At 37.2% G+C, this 19294-nt stretch overlaps 1 protein-coding gene and 1 long non-coding RNA gene across 2 annotated transcripts; one reads left to right on the top strand and one right to left on the bottom strand.

The window, feature by feature from the left end:
- Nucleotides 1–2863: 2863 nt before the first annotated feature.
- Nucleotides 2864–4357, bottom strand: LOC133517941 (uncharacterized). The gene is made up of 2 exons (XR_009799428.1): nucleotides 3494–4357; nucleotides 2864–3206 (listed from the first exon to the last, which is right to left on the bottom strand). It is a non-coding gene; the product is annotated as an uncharacterized LOC133517941 (long non-coding RNA).
- A 13046-nt stretch (nucleotides 4358–17403) lies between these two features.
- LOC133518234 (ATP synthase mitochondrial F1 complex assembly factor 2-like) lies at nucleotides 17404–18761 on the top strand. The gene is made up of 2 exons (XM_061851866.1): nucleotides 17404–18303; nucleotides 18490–18761. The coding sequence occupies exons 1-2, from the start codon at nucleotides 18222–18224 to the stop codon at nucleotides 18759–18761; spliced, it is 354 nt and encodes a 117-aa protein (XP_061707850.1). The 5' UTR covers nucleotides 17404–18221.
- Nucleotides 18762–19294: the final 533 nt, after the last annotated feature.

Genomic DNA, 19294 nt, shown 5'->3' with positions numbered 1-19294 from the left:
TAATTCTTTTTCCTGAAAATCGTAAAAGTTTTCACGAAAAAACGTTGTTTTTTGAGAAATTAGCAATTTTCTTGAAGTGGGCACTCATTTGGATCCTGTTCGTTACCGCTAGTTTTTGGTTCATTAGGATAATAAAAACGAAAAATATGTGCAAATTTTATTTATTACATGAAAGAAAACTTGTTTTTTTACATTTCAAATGTAATAATCAGTTCGCTTTCCTAGAAATTAACAAAATTTATCTACTTTTCCTATCCGGTACGTTACTTAAGGTATAAAATATACAAAGATTTGCATATATTTCTCAAAATTGACTATTCGGATATTTAACTATTTAAATTTCGTATATTTTAAGAAACTAAATTTTTTATTTAAATAACATTTCTACATATTTTAAACATTATATATTAATATCAACATTTTAGGAACCTGAGTTTAGGGTACAGTCTCGTAACAGGACATGCTCACAACGAACAGGACACGGTAAGGTCAAGTTTACATAACGCTTAAAATTAGGAAATATTTTTTATGAAAGTAGAGTTTTGAGGTAACCAACAATCGTCAAATATTAAGAGTGCTAAAAACAATACATTCTCTAAATGGGTGAAAATATTTGTGAAATAAAATAGTAGAAAAAGAACAAGTTAGCACCATGTAAACTTTGCTTTACGTGGTCCTGTTCGTTACTTTCAAGTCCAGCCCATACATTACCACTGCGATAGTAACGAACAGGAGGTAACGGAATTGGGTATTCCGATACAAAACCATAAGATTTCTACAATTCCTGAGTTATTTAACACACTTTTTTCACACTCAAGTAATCGTAAACAGTCAATTTACGTTATTGTAATAAAATATGCCTTGGAAACACGTTTTAACATAAAAAATCAAACATATTTACTTACCGGACAGTGCACGCAAAAACACAACCTCTCGCCACACGCCGAAAATGAAACAGATGTTTTCCGCAAAATGGTTAAATAACCATAGATATCCCTTTTACTTTTTTTTGTCTCATTACAATGTTGCTATTTACATAAAAAAAGAACTACCAAATCGAACAAAAAACCTCTAATGTATGGTAACGGAACGCGGACATGTCCGGCAGATTCATATGCCGGGGACAGGTTTAAATATTACTTATTTAGAAGAAATTCTGGCTATGGCAACAAATTGAACTTAAAAAATTATAAAATACCCGCCAAACTTCAAAATTCAACCAGAAGTTTGCCAGTGCAAATCGTTTTTCTTATGAAAAAGTGCTGCCAAATGCCAGTTTTTTTTTAGGGGACAGTACCTACACAATGAAATTGCAATTTTTTAGACAAGAATTTTTCTATTTTATTATAATTTTTTGCGTCATATTTTAGCAAGCATAGAATGCCTATTTAATCTAAAATCAAATGATCTGGTAACAATCCTCATAAACCCTATGAAATTTGAGAAACAGTATGATATCACCTGGGGACATGACAAAAAGGCCTATGTACAAATTTTCGCGTTCTTGCCCAAATACGTCGTCAAGTTGGGGATACCAATTAATATACAAAGTTACTACAATTTCTATCAGATTAAATGTAATGCTTTTTTTGTTTGTTTTATTTAGCTAATAATATTAACATCATAGTAGGGTTATTTCTATCTACAAATCTTAGGGCAAAATTGTGTCCCAATAAATTCTTAGGGACCATAAGAACATGTTAAGTTAAACTACCTTTGGTGGGTCCACCAAATGCTCATTAGAGGTCTCTAATGAGCATATTTTGGTAAATATTGAATTTAAAATATCTTTTAACACACGTCACGTGACCCAAGTCGAAACGACATTGAAGATTATGATGACGTCACAACTCTCGGTTTGACACTGGGCTATAACCGCGGTAATCGAAGTTCGTCAATTGCGGGCATTTTTCTTTGTCACTCTAATTACGTCTTAGTAACAGTAAAAGAGAAAGATCCCCGCAATATGCGATTTTCGGTTTTCGTGGTGGGCCCCCCGTTGTCTGTCCACCGCCGACTCGAGCCATTTTGGTGGTGGGCAATTAATTGGGTCTTTGATATCTTCACTAAAAATTAACATCATAGAAATGCTAATGGATAATGAACAAAGAATATAATACTCACTAGGAGAAGAACGCTAACTCCATACAAAAAAATGCCCCTTTCAAAAGTTCGTTTATACTAGTGGCGCTCTCTTTGTATCTCAGTACTAAAATTGACAACCGGTTTAGTCTGGCGGGTGTTGGTAGGTAGTGATCCAGTTCTAGCTAGTGGTTCTGGGTTCGAATCCCGGCGACGGAATTTCTTTTTGTGTTTTTTCATTTTTTGTTTTTGTTGGGGTGAGGTTTTTAAATTAGTATTTATCAAATAAAAAAATATTATGTCACATATTAATCAAAATCACAGGCATCTTTTGTCCTAAGAGATAATGATATCTATATTTTAAAGTTTTTTCTATATAAAAGGTAACAATACAGTTATTATTAAGTTATAAATATTTTTATTCCTATATATTATGATCAAAAGAGCTTAATTCGTTCGAAAAACATACAATAGGCAGGAAAAAAGTCATTTTCTATACAAATTTATGTATCGGACGGGGCTTGTTGAACTAACTGTGACACTTCCATATAATATCTACATACCTATATGAATTTTATTCAATTAAACCACAGGTCGGTAATTTCGGTTCATTATTGATGTGGGTACCAAATAGTTAACCTATCCTGTGCGTGTGATTATCTTTTGAGTTTTTTAAGGCGTTATTTATGTTTAGGTCATCTATTTTTAGCGCATGTTTTAATTCCCAGATCACCTTCATAACAATAAATAGAAGTCATTAAAATCTTCATGATAAAAACAATTTTATATATATATACATATACTATTTATTGCATTTAATATAGCTTTTTATATATCTAAAACATGATCTTTGGCACATCTGATTTTACTCCACAATTGCAATTAGTGTAACTTGTAATCATATCACATATATTAGCCCAAAAAACTAAAAATACATGAATATATGACAGACAAAGTTGTTATTACATCTATCCGATTGTCGGACACTTTCTGCTCCACAGCTCAGTGCAGCGGTCTTGTTGATGGTCACCGGGAAACTACAACTAGTCACAATTATGTGGCGGATCCGTGCCTTTCCAAGGAAATGATATGACGCCCAAGGATTTTTTGCTCACGTTCACCCTCTAAAACAAAACAGTCACATTTTAAACAATACTATAACCTATGCCCCTAATTACTAACCTTGCTATTAGCAAGGTATTATATAAGCTATTAAATAGCTACCAGAGTTCTAAATTGCCAGCTAAAACAATGTTAGAATTTACTTCTATGATGAATTTAGATTCATTAGATTGTAATTTTGGACGCGATAGGGCGGCCGTGCAACTTAAGAGGGTGGTAAGATTAAATTTATGTATTTGAATTTGGCAATAGTACACTTATTTTATTTATAGATTAAAATATTTCTTACCTTGAAATAATTGTTGTTTCTTAGTTCAGTAAAATGGATTAAACTTTAACCGAGTCTGAGCGGAGATAATGTGCGGTGGATTTTTAATTTTAAAAATTAATCAATAAATCTATTTCAAGAATATAAATCGTTATTTAATCATTTTATATGAAAACTGATAGTTTTGAAAATGAAAATAGTTTTGCGTCAATGACTTTGACTGCATTGACATTGCAGACTTTTGTCTATGTTCTAACCGGCCAGACCCAAGTGCAAGGCTTTATGGAGGGTATATTGATGGTGGAAAGCAGTGACGAAATAATAGGAATATATTGATGCAATATTGATTAGGTTTATTCAGAGAGAAAATCAACACATGTTACACGATCGATATAATGACATCAAAATAGAAAACCATGTCAAGAAAACAAATTCAAATATTCCCGCGATCATAGACAATATGAACAGCCAGCACTTTCCAACACCTTCTCCTGGTGGATGCTCATGTGGCTGCAGTATGGCACTATCCACACATTAACGTCTCACAGTGTCCAGCAAACTTCACTTTACCCAATGGCTTTGTCATTATGTCTGCTAACTGTACTTCGGTTGGGCAGTAGCTTATGTTGATCAGCCCTTGCACAAAGTGTTCGTGTATGAAATGGTATCGCACGTCTATATGCTTAGATCTTTTGTTGCAGGAACCAGATTTTACTAGCTGTATCGAGCTTTGGTTGTCGACATGAAGATTTATTTTTGCTTCTATATCTGTTATTTCCTTTAAAAACGATTTTAGGTATAACGCTTCTTTACAGCATTCTGCTGCAGCAATAAATTCAGCTTCTGTAGATGAAAGGGACACTATGGGTTGTCTCTTGGATGCCCATGAAACAGGTCCATTTGCTATCATAAGTACTGAGCCAGATGTGCTTCGTCTCGTCTTCGGATCTCCCGCATAGTCAGAATCCGAGTAGGCATTTATAATTTCTAACGGGCTATTTCTTTTAAACAGTATGCCCTTCTCTTTCGTTCCAACTAGATATCTGAATATTCTCTTCACTTTTACGACATCTTGTTTAGTCGGATTTTCAACATTTCTGCTAACTAAATTTACAGCCTGTGCAATGTCAGGTCTCGTTCTGGTCGATAGATACAGTAGACTCCCCACTGCCTCTCTATAGGGGTATTCCTTCTCCTGAGGAGTTTCCTGTGTCGACTTGGCATCGTTGCTTCCAGGTGTGTCACAAGATTTAGCATTTTTCATATTATATTTTTCCAGAGTATCGTTAATATAGGTCTTCTGTGTCAACCTTATTCCTTCTTTGGAGTTATGAATTTCCATACCCAGGTAAGTATTTGGATTTTCATTTCTTTTCATCTCGAATTTTGTTTCAAGTTTTTTCAATAAGCAGTCTATCTTTTTTCGGTCTTTTCCTATGACCAGTCCATCGTCAACAAACAATCCAATTATTATTGACTTGTCTTCGTTTACGAATACGCATCTTTCGGTTTTTATTGTCTTGAACCCTAAATCAAACATCGCTCGGGTAAAGGTTTTATTCCATGTGAACGGAGCTTGTTTTAATCCGTATAGTGATTTTCGTAATCGACAAACTTTTTCCGTTCCATTTTGGCCAATGTCATAGCCAACAGGTAGTTTCATGTAAACTTCATCTGTCAGTTCGCCATATAAGAAAGCGGTCTTGACATCAAAAATCATGAAGTAGTAATTTTTAGATGCGGCAACGGCTAATAATGTCTTTAGAGCAGATTGACTTACAACTGGGCTATTAATTTCTTCAAAATCCAGGTTACCCTTCTGCTCGCAGCCACGTACGACTAATCTCGCCTTGTACGTACCGTCATCTTTTATTCTAAATACCCATTTGTTGGACAGAATCTTGTGTCCTTTGGCTTCTGACTTGTCAACTATTACCCACGTGTTGTTCTTTTCGAGTGAATCCTTCTCAGATTGAATTGCCTTCTCCCAATTTCGCTTGTCCGTGCTTGTCACAGCTTCTTCATAAGTAAGTAGCGAGCAGTCAGTTTTATTTTCAGACGCAGACATAGTAACACAACTACTTAGCTCGTAATCTCGTGTCCATTTTGGCGGCCTCACTACTCTCTGTGGTCTTGCACTTGGAGCAGGGTCAGGTATCTCAAATGGCTCTGAAATTTCTGGATCAGCAACAACAGGTTGGAAAAAAGACTCTGAATCAGAAGAAAATTGATTAGGTTCCTGAAAAGGTAAGTAATTATTAGTTTTACAAGGTTCTAATTCAATTTCTTCTTTTTTAGATTCTGAACGTGCTCGTTGAATATTTTCATATTGTTCATCAGTATTAATTTTGAAATGCATCTTCTCCATTATTCGTACATCTCTGCTGATAACAATGTCATTTTTCGCCGGTATGTATATTCTGAAACCTTTTGCGTTTCTCGCATATCCTATAAACACTCCTTCAATAGCTTTCGCAGTCAATTTTCCTCTGCGATTTTTATTCAAAACAAACGCTCTGTTTCCGAATACATGTAGGTGATTTCCTGATGGTATTCTTCCTGTCCACTTCTCGTAGGGCGAACTTCCTTTCAGAGCTCTTACTGGGCTTCTGTTTATCAGGTAATTAGCAGTGTTCACTGCCTCTGCCCATAAATATGGAGGGACATTGGAGTCAAGCATTAGACATCTTGTTTTTTCCATCAGAGATCTGTTTTTTCTCTCGCTACACCCGTTCGATTGAGGTGTGTAAGGAGTAGTCAGTCTTCTGTTTATACCATACTCTTTGAGGAGGTTGTCGAAAGGTTTTGATCGGTACTCACCACCATTGTCTGTATGGAGGTTCTGTATCTTGGTTTTATGGAATAGTTCGACGTTCTTCTTATACTCCTTGAATTTTTCGATAACTTCACTTTTTTCTGACATGAAGTATACACAGCAGTATCTTGTGAAGTCGTCTATGAACGTGACGTAATACTTCGAACCGCCCAATGATTGATGCTCGAAAGGACCGCATACATCACTGTATATTATCTGTAGAGGCTCAGTAGAGAATATTTCACCATAGCTTTGAAATGGTAGAGTTGACATTTTACCTTTGATACAGGTTTCACATGGTTCAAGAGATTTTTCTTTGAAATCAAGTCCTCTTATCATCTCATTTCTTTGCATTAGTTTCAGGTCTCTCTCATTAGCATGACCTAATTTTTTATGCCACTTCATAATTTCGCTTTCTACTACAGGCGTGAAATTTGCTGTCTCCGTCGACTCTTCAAGTTCAAGGTAGTATAACCCATCTCTTCTCTTTGCTTTTAAAATTACACTTTCGTCTTCTAGTACACTAGCTTGATTCTTTTCAAATAAGACTTTAAAGCCATTATCTGTTATTTTGCTTACTGACATTAGATTATTTGTCAAGTCCGGAACGTAAAGCGTATTTTTTAAAATATATTCGTACTCATCAGCATGTAGTACCACTTTTCCTTTACCTTTTACATTTGCAGTATGCTTCTCTGACGCCAATCGTAATTTATCAGACACAGGGATTAGGTTTGTCAACAAATCTTCTTCTCCTGTCATGTGCGACATACAGCCGCTGTCTAGACACCACGATCCATTTTTGAATTTTGACGTATCAGTACTTTCAGTTGTCAGACATACATTGAAGCTCTTTTGTTGATTTTTGTTTACGTTTTTCTTTTGTTTTATCTTCGACCAACAATCTTCCGTTGAATGCCCTTTTTATTACAATTGCTGCACATTAAACTCTTTTTCTTTGCTTTCACATAGAATGCCTCTGAAGTTTGGGACTTAGATTGCCTCCTTGCTTCATGTTCTTCGATTATTTTTACCTTGAGAGTTTCAGGGCTAGGCAAAGTATCTCTCGACTCAATCGCCGTTCTAAAGCTGTCGAAATTTGTAGGCAGACTGTACAACATCATTATGCTTAACAGCTCTGAGTTGATAGTGACTTTCATGTCTTCTAGTTTACCTACGACATCCATGAAGTTGTTGAGATGGTCTCTTACATCTTCTTGAGGTGACATTTTCTTAAAAACTAATTGTTTTAATAGGGTAGCTTTTCTGGCTGGTCCCGAGCTTTGATAGATGGATACTAATTTATCCCATACCTCTTTTGACGTGTTGCAACCTTTAATTTGCTTAAGTTCTGCTGGAGATATTAGCAGTAGTAACTCAGACCTTGCTTTTCTATCTTCTTTTTCAAAAGCACTTTTTTCATCAGTAGTCGCGGTCTCCAATAACTTTTTTTCGCCGCTCGCGTATTCCCACAAGTCACTTCTTATTAAGATTGCTTGTGCTTGTAGGCACCATGTGTCGTAATTAGATTTCGTTAATGTTTCGATGTTACGAAAATTCGAACCCATTTTTCTTTTCTCACTTTTACACTTTTTTATTCTTCCATTTTATTTATCACTTTTATTTTACCAACCACGCTCTGCTACCACTGATGGTGGAAAGCAGTGACGAAATAATAGGAATATATTGATGCAATATTGATTAGGTTTATTCAGAGAGAAAATCAACACATGTTACACGATCGATATAATGACATCGTGTTAGAGCAAAGAGGATTGGACAATTGTTGACAGACTGGCTGGTTTGAATCTTGAGGGATGTTTTGAATGGAATGTGACGGTTCTCTGTCGAGCAAAAATTATAATTGTCAGCGGAGGCTGATTTTTGTATTGAGATTTATTTATTGTGTTATTTGAGTTATGTAATAGTAATTAAAGTGTTTAAATATATATAGTGTTTTCCTGAGATTAGTCTACAGGTGAGCGAAGTTCTCACAGGTCATGGGAAGTACGATTTCCAAAAATCTGATCGACCTAATCATGAACGAGGTACAACACTAGTGTAAAACACAGAGAATTAATATTTTGTTGGATGTAGAGGAGAACGGCGGTAAGAACTACCAACCAATAACATCCTACTAGCTAGAGTAACATAACACAATGAGTACCACCATGTCGAATGCGGGACCGGGACTCCCGAGCATAGAGAAATTGCAAGGTAACAATAACTGGAGTACCTGGAAGTTTGACATGGAATGCGTATTGATGCACGATGATTTGTGGCACTATATAGAGAAAGTTGCTGACACAACAGATGCTACCGCAAAGAGAAACGATCAGAGAGCGCGAACTAAAATCTGCTTACTGATTGAGAGTCAGTGTAAGGTACACGTTCGTAAAGCCACTACTGCGTACGAGACGTGGAATAATCTTAAAGTAGCTTACGAAGATAAGGGTATCAACAACAGATGTAGACTGTTGTCAAGGCTAGTGAGCCTAAAACTGAGCATGTTTAATTCAATAACTGAATATATAACTGAACTGATGCAAGTTAGCAATCAACTAGCAGACTTGGGAAAAGAAATCGATGACGAATTACTAGCAGCACTCATGCTACAAGGCCTACCAGAGGAATATGCGCCTATGAGATTGGCGCTGGAGAGCGCGAACATAACCTTAACTTCGGACTATGTAAAAACAAAACTGCTGCAACTGGATGAGAACAGAATGAGTGCAGGCCCAAGTAGCAGGCCTAGCTCGAGCTCCGCGCTCACTACATCAAAGCATCACAACAATCACAAGAAGCTTGTTCAGAGGAACAAAGAGAAGAAGACAGTAAAATGTTTCATTTGCGAGGGACCGCATAAAGCTTGTGACTGTCCACACAACCCACGTCAATCGAAGAGGAATCATATGGCGACGGCACTAACTAGTGTGAATCGAGAGAAGACTCATCAAGACGAGTGGATTATAGATTCGGGAGCGTCAGGACATATGAGTTTCAGGAAGGACTGGATGGATAAGTTTGTGAACTTTGACAAAAAGGTAGAAGTGAGTTGCGCGAATGGAGGTAAGGTTTTTGGAGAAGGTTTTGGTATTATAGAGAATGATTCACTTGATATTAGCATAAACAATGTGATGTATGTACCAGATTTGTCTTCAAATTTATTGAGTGTGAGCTCTATGGTTAACACAAGAAATAAGGTTGTGGTTTTTAATAAAAAGGGTTGCGAAATTTACAATGCTGATGAATGTTCTATAAAAGGGAACCCATGTGTAACTGGGAAGCATGATAGAGGAATTTATAAACTAAAATGTTCCTCAGAGGCAGTTGCACTGGCGTCTACAATTGGAAGCGAGATGGAGCTTTGGCATAAAAGGACGGCACACTTGAGTGTACGTAACCTGACTTTATTGAGAGACAAAATGGCAACAGGGGTAAGTTTTGATAACATTATTAACTCCAAAATGGACTGCGTAGCCTGCTTGATGGGCAAGCAGACTAGGCAACCATTTAAACGTAACCAGGCTACGAGAGCTGGAGAGCTCCTCGAGCTAATTCATTCGGATATTAGCGGGCCAATGAGTGGTAAGTCTATTGGAGGTCATAGATACTATATAACTTTTATCGACGACTACTCGCGAAAAACTTTTGTATATTTTCTTGAGGCCAAAAGTGAAGCGTTTGAAAAAATAAAAGAGTTTATAAATTTAGCAGAGAGGCAAACAGGAAAAAAGGTGAAAGTAATAAGAACTGACAATGGAACTGAATATGTAAATAAAAGAGTAGATGCCTTTCTCAAAGAACATGGCATTAGGCACCAGCTCACCATAACATACACGCCTGAACAAAATGGTGTAGCCGAACGTGCAAATCGCACGATTGCCGAAAAGAGCAGAGCAATGTTACAAGAGGCAGGACTTCCCGTCAGTTTTTGGGCTGAAGCAGTCAATACCGCTGTATACTTGAAAAATAGAAGTCCCACAATAGCTGTAAAGAAGATGACGCCAGAAGAGATGTGGACTGGACGAAAGACAGACTTACGTCATCTTAAGGTTTTTGGATGCAAGGCATATATGCACATACCAGATCAAAAGAGAACCAAGTGGGATCCGAAAAGCAGAGAGCTGGTATTTGTAGGATATTGCGAAGAGTCAAAAGGGTACAGGCTGATAGATCCTTCAAACGGAGAGCTGCATAGAGCCCGAGATGTAATATTTTTTGAGAACCAAAAATATGAAGGAGGCACAAGGGCTTATGATCCTGAGAAGAAGCAGCACGTTACTATCAACCTAGAAGAGAATGTACAGCAAGACGTAGCTCCAAAGCAAAGAGATAATGTTCAGCAACGGGGAACTCTACAGCCAAGAGAAAATGTTCAGCAAGAGCGGAGAATTCAGGTAGAGAACCTGGAATCAAATGATGGAGATCATGATGCTCATGCTGAAATATCCGATGGTGAAGAAAACTGGGCTTCGTCTGAAGAGAGACCAGATGGAGAAAATAGAGATACACCAGTAGATATTTTACCAGCTGAAGAGAATAGAGACACTCCTGTTGAACCTTTAGTGGAAGAAAGGAGATATCCACTCAGGGACAGAAAACCTGTTCAGTTACCTGATTACATAACCTACCAAGCGACATCAGAGTTTGATGATCCGCTTACAGTGCAAGAGGCATTATCCAGGAAGGATGCTCAACAGTGGAGAGACGCGATTAAGGAGGAGCTAGACGCACTGAAGACAAACGGAACGTGGACTCTAGTAAAGCCTGAACAAGCAAGCAACGTTGTTGATTCCAAATGGATATTTAGAATCAAAAAGGAGGTGGGGAATAAAACTCGTTACAAAGCTCGCTTAGTGGCACGCGGCTTTAGCCAGAGAAAAGGCATAGATTACGATGAGACTTTCTCACCGGTAGTGCGACACAGTTCAATGAGACTTCTCCTAGCCTTAGCAGCTAATCTCGGTCTACAGATTGATCACATGGACGTAAAAACTGCGTTTCTTAATGGAAGTCTTAATGAGAGAGTCTTCATGCGTCAACCACCACACTTTGAGGAGAAAGGGAAGGAAGACTACGTGTGTCTTATCCAGAAGTCTCTATATGGACTTAAGCAAGCACCACGATCTTGGAACTTGAAGTTACACACTGAGCTGGAGAGCCTAAACTTCAAACGATGCAAGAACGAATCGTGTGTCTATATGAGAAAAACAGATAAGGACATGATAATCCTCGCTGTTTATGTAGATGACATTTTGTTACTCTATAACAACGAAAATGAGATGAAAAAGGTTAAAGAAGAACTAAAAGCAAAGTTTGAGATGAAGGATTTAGGAAAGGCCGAACTGTTTCTTGGAATGCGGATAAAACAAGAAAACGGACTTATCCAAATTGATCAAGAGGAATACATTGACAAAGTCCTTCGCAGGTTTAAAATGGAGAACTGTAAACCAGTCAGTACACCAGGAGTTCCAGGCCAACGTTTCCAGAAACCACAAGAGCCATATACACCTGATAAAAGTATACCCTACAGAGAGCTGATAGGATCACTGATGTATATAGCTGTGTGTTCCAGACCGGACATAGCACACTCAGTAAATTTTATGAGTCAGTTCTGTAACTGCTATGAGGAAGTTCACTGGACTGCTACTAAGAGAATCTTAAGGTATCTTAAAGGTACAAAGAGCATGGGACTCAAGTACTCCAAGGAGACATACGGATGTATACAAGGATTTGCCGATGCTGATCATGGTGGAAACTTAGTTGACAGAAGATCATATTCTGGCAACGTCTTCACGATGGCAAAGGGAGCTATTTCATGGCAAAGTACAAAACAAAGAAGTATAGCTTTGTCAACAGCCGAGGCTGAATATATGAGCCTATCGGAAGCTGCCAAAGAAGCCATATTTCTTAAAAGGTTCCTTATGGAAATTATGGGAAAGGAGGAGTCTCCCATAACAATACACACGGACAGCCAATCCGCTATGGCAATTGCACAAAACCCAGTGCAACATCAGCAGACTAAGCATGTTGATGTTCGCTACCATTTTATAAGAGAAGCAATCGAAAATGGTGCAATTTCGCTGGCATACTTAGAAACGAAGCGAATGGTTGCTGATGTCTTGACAAAAGCCGTTGTTAGAGAGAAGCATGAGTTTTGTCGTAGAGAGATGGGTGTGTGTTGAAGGCTGTTCGTTAGTGAGAGTGAAAGGAACCAGGAGAGTTTGGATGAGGATAGAATGTCTGAGGGAAAACAATTGAGGAGGAGTGTTAGAGCAAAGAGGATTGGACAATTGTTGACAGACTGGCTGGTTTGAATCTTGAGGGATGTTTTGAATGGAATGTGACGGTTCTCTGTCGAGCAAAAATTATAATTGTCAGCGGAGGCTGATTTTTGTATTGAGATTTATTTATTGTGTTATTTGAGTTATGTAATAGTAATTAAAGTGTTTAAATATATATAGTGTTTTCCTGAGATTAGTCTACAGGTGAGCGAAGTTCTCACACATCGAAATAGAAAACCATGTCAAGAAAACAAATTCAAATATTCCCGCGATCATAGACAATATGAACAGCCAGCACTTTCCAACATAATTATATGTGCCTCTGACCTCCATAGATTTTATGAACATAGACAAAGACAAACTGAAATATGTAATAATTTATATAAAATAATAATAATTTACATATGGTAGTGTGACATAAATCAAAATATTTGATAAAAATGATTTTATTTGTTCCCAAAGTTGAATAGACAAAGTCAGATAGGAGCAATGTTGCTGTAACAAAATATTTTTATATTTATAACTGGTATCTATTTCCAGGAGGTCAGACCACACATGCGCAATTATGAAGCGTCATGTCTTTCTAAGGAAGTCGACAGGCCTTGATAATGAATACTTTAGAATATAATAAAATAATTCAATTATTGCAGAAAACATATTTTATTAGTTGGTTAAAAACCCACACGCACGCATATACAGCTTGCCCACCACCTAAATGGCTAAACGGGGGGCCTTGGTATTACGTGTGTATGTACATGTTATAGTTATGTGTCAAACCGTAAACTGTGACGTCACACAATTTTCAAAGAGCGTTTTGGGCGCGAAAGCATGTGTCAAAATATATTTTGTTAATTTAACATATTTAAAGCCGTTTTTAGGGTAAAAGTTGAATTTTAGGGCAACGTTTAGTTAATATAGAACGTATTACAAGCATTTCAAAAAATTGGAAACAACCCCATTATTTACAAATACATAATGTTGTGGTACATTTAATATCCAAAAACAAAGAAATAAAACTTTCTAACAACTTATAGGCAAGGTGCCTAGAAGGCTGGCCGTATTTCTATTTCCCCGCTGTATGGCGATACTTATACGCTGTACGAAATAGTGGCCAGCCCTCTGGTCGAGCCCCGAGGCCTCTATTAGGCGCGCCGACAAATCTTTAAAAAGCCGACGCGCACTTGGCTCCCATGGCCCCAAGGTTTCAACGCCAAACGCCGCAAACATGTAGCTGCTTCCTAGTGCTGAATATTTGCGGCGCTTGAGGCTTTCGGCCGAGGATGCCGCAGCGCCAGCGGTAACTTTGATGCTCGGGACATGGGACGGTGCCAGGGTATCAACGCATGTAGCGTCCCAAACTAGCGGCCGATCCATGCTCCAAGGCACCAGTGTCATTCCGTCGGGTCGCTTGCCATCGTCCCTGGCTAGACCGCTGGGCTCAAGTACTGCCGGCACTCTGGCACTAACAAGGGCCCGACGGATAACATCATTGATACTGGTGTGGCGGGGGATTCTTCCAGGACGCACGAGAGGCCATGGTGGCCTAGGATGTCCACCATGGCGCCGCATTGACAGCGATGTGGTTGGTTAGTTGATGCCCCTAAACGTAAGCTAGCTGCCAGGCGGAAGGTAGTGTCATCCAAAAAAGTGCCAATATTTAGAGAGGGTAATGCCTGCAGCCACAGACCCGACTCCCACTCCGCAGTCGCAAGAAGACGAGCTCGGTCTGTCGAACTAGTTGACGTATCTAAAAGGTTTTTTCGTACTAGTTGACAGAGAGGCTCGTCCCATTGCTTCTGCGAGCAAGGATTGGCAGGCGGATCCGTGTTGGGGCAGGTTATAGACCAAACGTTCTTGGCCTCGGAGCAATGTGCGGCCTCCATGGATCCAATGGAAGAATCTAATGTTTTCCCTATAAGTAGGGAATGCAATAACCGGGCGTTTTTCATTACCGGTAATTTACCGATGCGAGGTCCCACTAACCGGTTAACCGGTAAATTACCGGTTATACGTTTATGAAATAAAAAACATTGATTTTGCATTATTTTCGTCAGTAACCTTTAAAAGTAATCAACAGCACGTTATAGAAACATCGAGAAAACAAAATAATGAAAATAAACCATAAACATTAAACAAGATATATTTACTAATCATATTAAATAAAAAATCAAACATGTATCATTTCAAAGCGAAATGAACTTGTACATTAAATAAGCAACATCAAACTTTTTTAATTCTTTAAAAATAGCAGTAATCAAAGGGTAACAATATTATAACTAAAGAGTGACAGTCGTCATTTAAATGTCATACAAGTTTGCATTTACACATCTATCAATTTAATATTGTTATTAAAGTAACTGAAACCGTAATCAACATTCATTAAAATCTAGTAAATATAAGAAAAAAAAATTTAACAGCAAGAATTTACTTTAAAATTGCACTTTAAGAGGCCGTTATCGATTTTAGACGCAAAAATGTCAAATTGATAGATTAAGCGCATGAAATTGTACACCTTTTGTTAACTATTAAAAATGACAAGTATTGGTTTCTTTTAGCACGTCTTGTTATCTTTCAATAGAATAAATATATTTTTTTAAACAGACTCACGTAATTAGTAATGTTTTTTTTTCTGATGAACGTTTAGGTAAACGCGCGAAATGCAGTGATTTTGTCGATCTTATTTGTAAAGTTCGTTAAGTTTGGACTGCTAAAAATGGTAATTTTGTATTACACATATCCTGTACTTCAACTTTAATAAACTACATTTTTGTTACTATACATTTGAAGTAGTGTAAATGAAAGTTAGACGAAATCAATTTTCTCCAGAAATTACTTCAAAACAAGTGACAATTTCTCTGAAAATTGACTTAATTTCAACGTAATTTTGATACTTAAACAATCTACAACATTTGCTGAAACTGTTCTTATACATCATTTTGTATAATTTACTACCATAATTTATATGAATTTTTAAAAACTATCCCTTCTCGTTACCTATTACCGGGGACGCACGCTTGCGACCTCATTATTAAAAGGCAAGATGAAAAAACGTGCTAATAGAAATCAATACTTGTTATTTAGATATTACGTAACAAAAGGTGTACAATTCCAACGACTAAATCTATCAATTTAAAATTTTTGCTCTAAAATCGTTACCGGGCTCTTAAGATAGGAGTTGGAATCAGGAACATGTCATCATCAGATCATTCTGTTAATTATATATAAAATAATTGCGTTTGTTAAATATCTAGGCGATTAATTAGAACGTTGCTTAGACATTCGTGAACGATATCTTGAACACAAGTAACCAGCGGTAGAAAATGTTCTTTCGCATTCTACACTTGTCGGACACTACAGACTAAAACAAAGGACACTGAACATAGTAAGGCGGGTCGGGTAGGGGTGGCGAGAAGGGAAAGGGCGAGGGATTAGCGACCACTCAAAAACATTGCTTCCTAAATAGTTCCTACTCCGACGAAATCATAAGATGCAGAAAAGTAAGTATTTTAAGTGTCTCTTCGTAATCGTAAACCGTAGTAATTGTTTTTTTTTTTTGTAAGTACGAAGACATAGATGGGCTAATTCAACAGGTTTTTACATTTTTATTTGCCTATACAACGTTCGGTAAATTCCCGGTTACGGCTGGATATTACCGGTATTTTACCGACTGTAATATTGGTCAAATTACCGGGTAACCGGTTAACCGGTTAACCGGTTAGCATTCCCTACCTATAAGGCTCTGAGCACCACGCACCGAGGACAAGAACGCAGGTAGAGCAACACAGGAAATTTTGCGGATTACTTAAAAGATATTAGAACCGTAATTTGAATATAGCGCTAAAATAGTATAAGAAGGTCATTAATTTCAGTAGTATATTGATATTATTACTGCCACAATGGTATCTTTTTAACATTGGCAACATGTGCGAGTGAGACACAGGGCTCGGATTTTGCTATCTCAAGTGGACCGTTTTCTCTAGTCTGGTACGAACATCTTTTAGGCTCGGTGATAAGGTTCAATTTTATCCTCCCGAGTCCTGGATATAAAATGAGTACGCTCGCATAAAAGGCGAGAGTCCTTTTTAACACCTTCAACGTCAAGTCCTGGATAAAAAACGAGTCCGCTCGCATAAAAGCCCTTTATAACACTATCAGTGTTGAGTCTTGAACCTTCTGTTGCTTATTTTAAGGTTTAAAATGAGTTTGTCAGATTTTCGTTGGAACAAAGTTGATTATAGACTGTAAGAAGAATACTTTAAGCATATTTTTTTTACAAATTATTTGGGCATTATAATGGCCTCTCGGCTTTTATGCTACTAAGATTATATGATAAATGTAGGGAATATGTGTCATTTTGTATGAAATCAGGTGTATCTTTGAAAAATAAAATAAAATATTAGGAATTGACAAAATGCTATAATTATGAAAAATAACAAAAAACACAGAACCATTCTGTTAAAAAAAAACATAAAAACCTTTAATAAAAAATTAAACCTTTAAGTTAAATCAGTCTACTTCTCACATCACACTAGTTTCCTTATAACGTAACTTACTTACGTATTTTAACAACAATTGAAATAAACCTTTTGTAACATTATATAACTTATTAATTTCTCAATACAAAATAATGTCTTTGTGCGCGTAACTATATAATAAAAAAATATTCATCTATGTGTTTTAAGGAACCAACTTCAAGTAGCCACTTTGATACACACGGATCTAACAGAGTACCTCCTTTTTAGAAGTCGGTTTAAGTACTAAAACCTTCTTCTATTCTAAGTGTATCAAATACGTCTTTGAAAATCGATTCAGCCAAACGCAAGAAAATCAGGAAAAAACATACATAAAAACATAGGGGTCAAACTGAGAGCTCCTTTTTTTAGTCGGTTCTAGTACTGAACCCTTCTCCTAAATGTAGCGCATACCTCTCTGAAAACCGCTTTAAAATCGATTTAGCCAAACGCGAGCCAAAATCTAAACAAAAGTAACAAACAAACATACATACATAAAAACATACGGGTCAAACAATTTCTTGTATGCTTAAAATCACTACTCAACAATAATGTAAGTATAGCATATTGACCGAGAGTCCGTTAAGACGCCAGAAACATGGCGACCTACACTATAAACTAAGTCCATAGAAATAGGATAGTATAGAACGACTGTCAAACTTCAAAAGTGTGACCAAAAATGAAATGCAAGTGTTCGGCTCCTTAGTTTACCTCAACAATATCGAAATTTCCTGTAAACAGTTTGGATCTATCACAACAATACACAAATATAAAACTGTTTTTTTGCGCAATTTAGACGAAAATTGCGTTTTTGTTTGATTATACATTGGACATGTAAGCTTATTTTGCAAGAAATTTTGGGAGTAGTGCCTTTTTAATAGGCGTACGATATTTTCTTCATCGGTACGATAATTTTGACACTCAATGATAATTCTCTTCCACTCACCTGGCAACACTTTGTTAAGTCACTGTCACTACGATTAGTATTATAGATAGCCATAATATCTCCAAAAAGCAAATAGTCACTACGTTCTTCAGTATCTCTTATGAGTCTGTGCTACAAGTAAAAAAGTGTTCTTATAAATATGCAACTAAAATAATTTCTACACATAAAGTATTAATAAGTTATTTTGAAAATGCAGGCGTTTACAACACAGTCATTCTCTAGTTTAATTAGAGCGCGTCTTAATACCGAATTCTTCCCTCGTCAACATTATGGTTAGAATTTTTAAACATTTACTTTTTTACACTTTATATGTCTTTCCAATATAATATAATCTAGATTAGACTAATAATAGACAATCACTAAATAAATTTGCATCAGTTTAATAAATTTGCATCAGTTTACATCATCATCATGTTACATTTTGGCCTGGATTTTATATTGGTGATTTGCCATTATAGTGACCCGCAAGAGGTTTTACCGCAACACTGGCATCGTCCAGAGCGACAGCAAGTGGGAAGTGACGCTGGACCACCGGCGACTGAAGACGCCGAACGGCAGCGTGCTGTCGGTGAGCAGCGAGCCGCTGGCGCGCGCCGTCGCCGCCGAGTGGGACGCGCAGCTCGAACACATCACACAGCCCACCATGCACCTGGTAAAGAATGCATACATTCCAAATTTCCAACTTATCCTAATATCCCACATAAATATGACGTATGGTCACCCTAATTAGAACGAAATGCAATGCTCTGGTTTGACTTCTCATGTGGACACACTTTTTGGCCAGTGTACTGTAGCCATACTGTAGCTTATTATCTACGTCCGTGCTCGGGCCCGATAACGAGTCTGATATCAGGCCTGATAAAGTGTGGATGTAATTGGCACTATATCCACCCTTCCCGATAATCATTTTCGATTTCTCGGAATATCAGCACATCGTTACCAATATTTGCAATGTAAAAAATACGTTGTCTAATTGCCAAAAATGTGAAATGTTTGATATTTTTGGCATTATAGAGAAAAAAATGTTGACAGCGACATTTTTCGCTATGGTAATGTGTTGTGTTGTTTTGTTTGCTATGGTATTGCTGATCAAAGAGCATATAATCCCTACGTTTTAAGAGACGGGATTCCCATACTAGCGAGTGGAATCAGTTTGTTTCGCAAATCATTACCAACAAAGAACCATAGTACCAACATAAGCGATTTAAATAGTGTAGCTACACGCTTGCGTTTCTTATCGATATCGATAAAATGGGGAGGATT

This window comes from Cydia pomonella, chromosome 5 (genome assembly GCF_033807575.1).
Source record: "Cydia pomonella isolate Wapato2018A chromosome 5, ilCydPomo1, whole genome shotgun sequence".
Classification (NCBI taxonomy): domain Eukaryota; kingdom Metazoa; phylum Arthropoda; class Insecta; order Lepidoptera; family Tortricidae; genus Cydia; species Cydia pomonella.
This window is presented reverse-complemented; position numbering and strand designations above follow the sequence as displayed.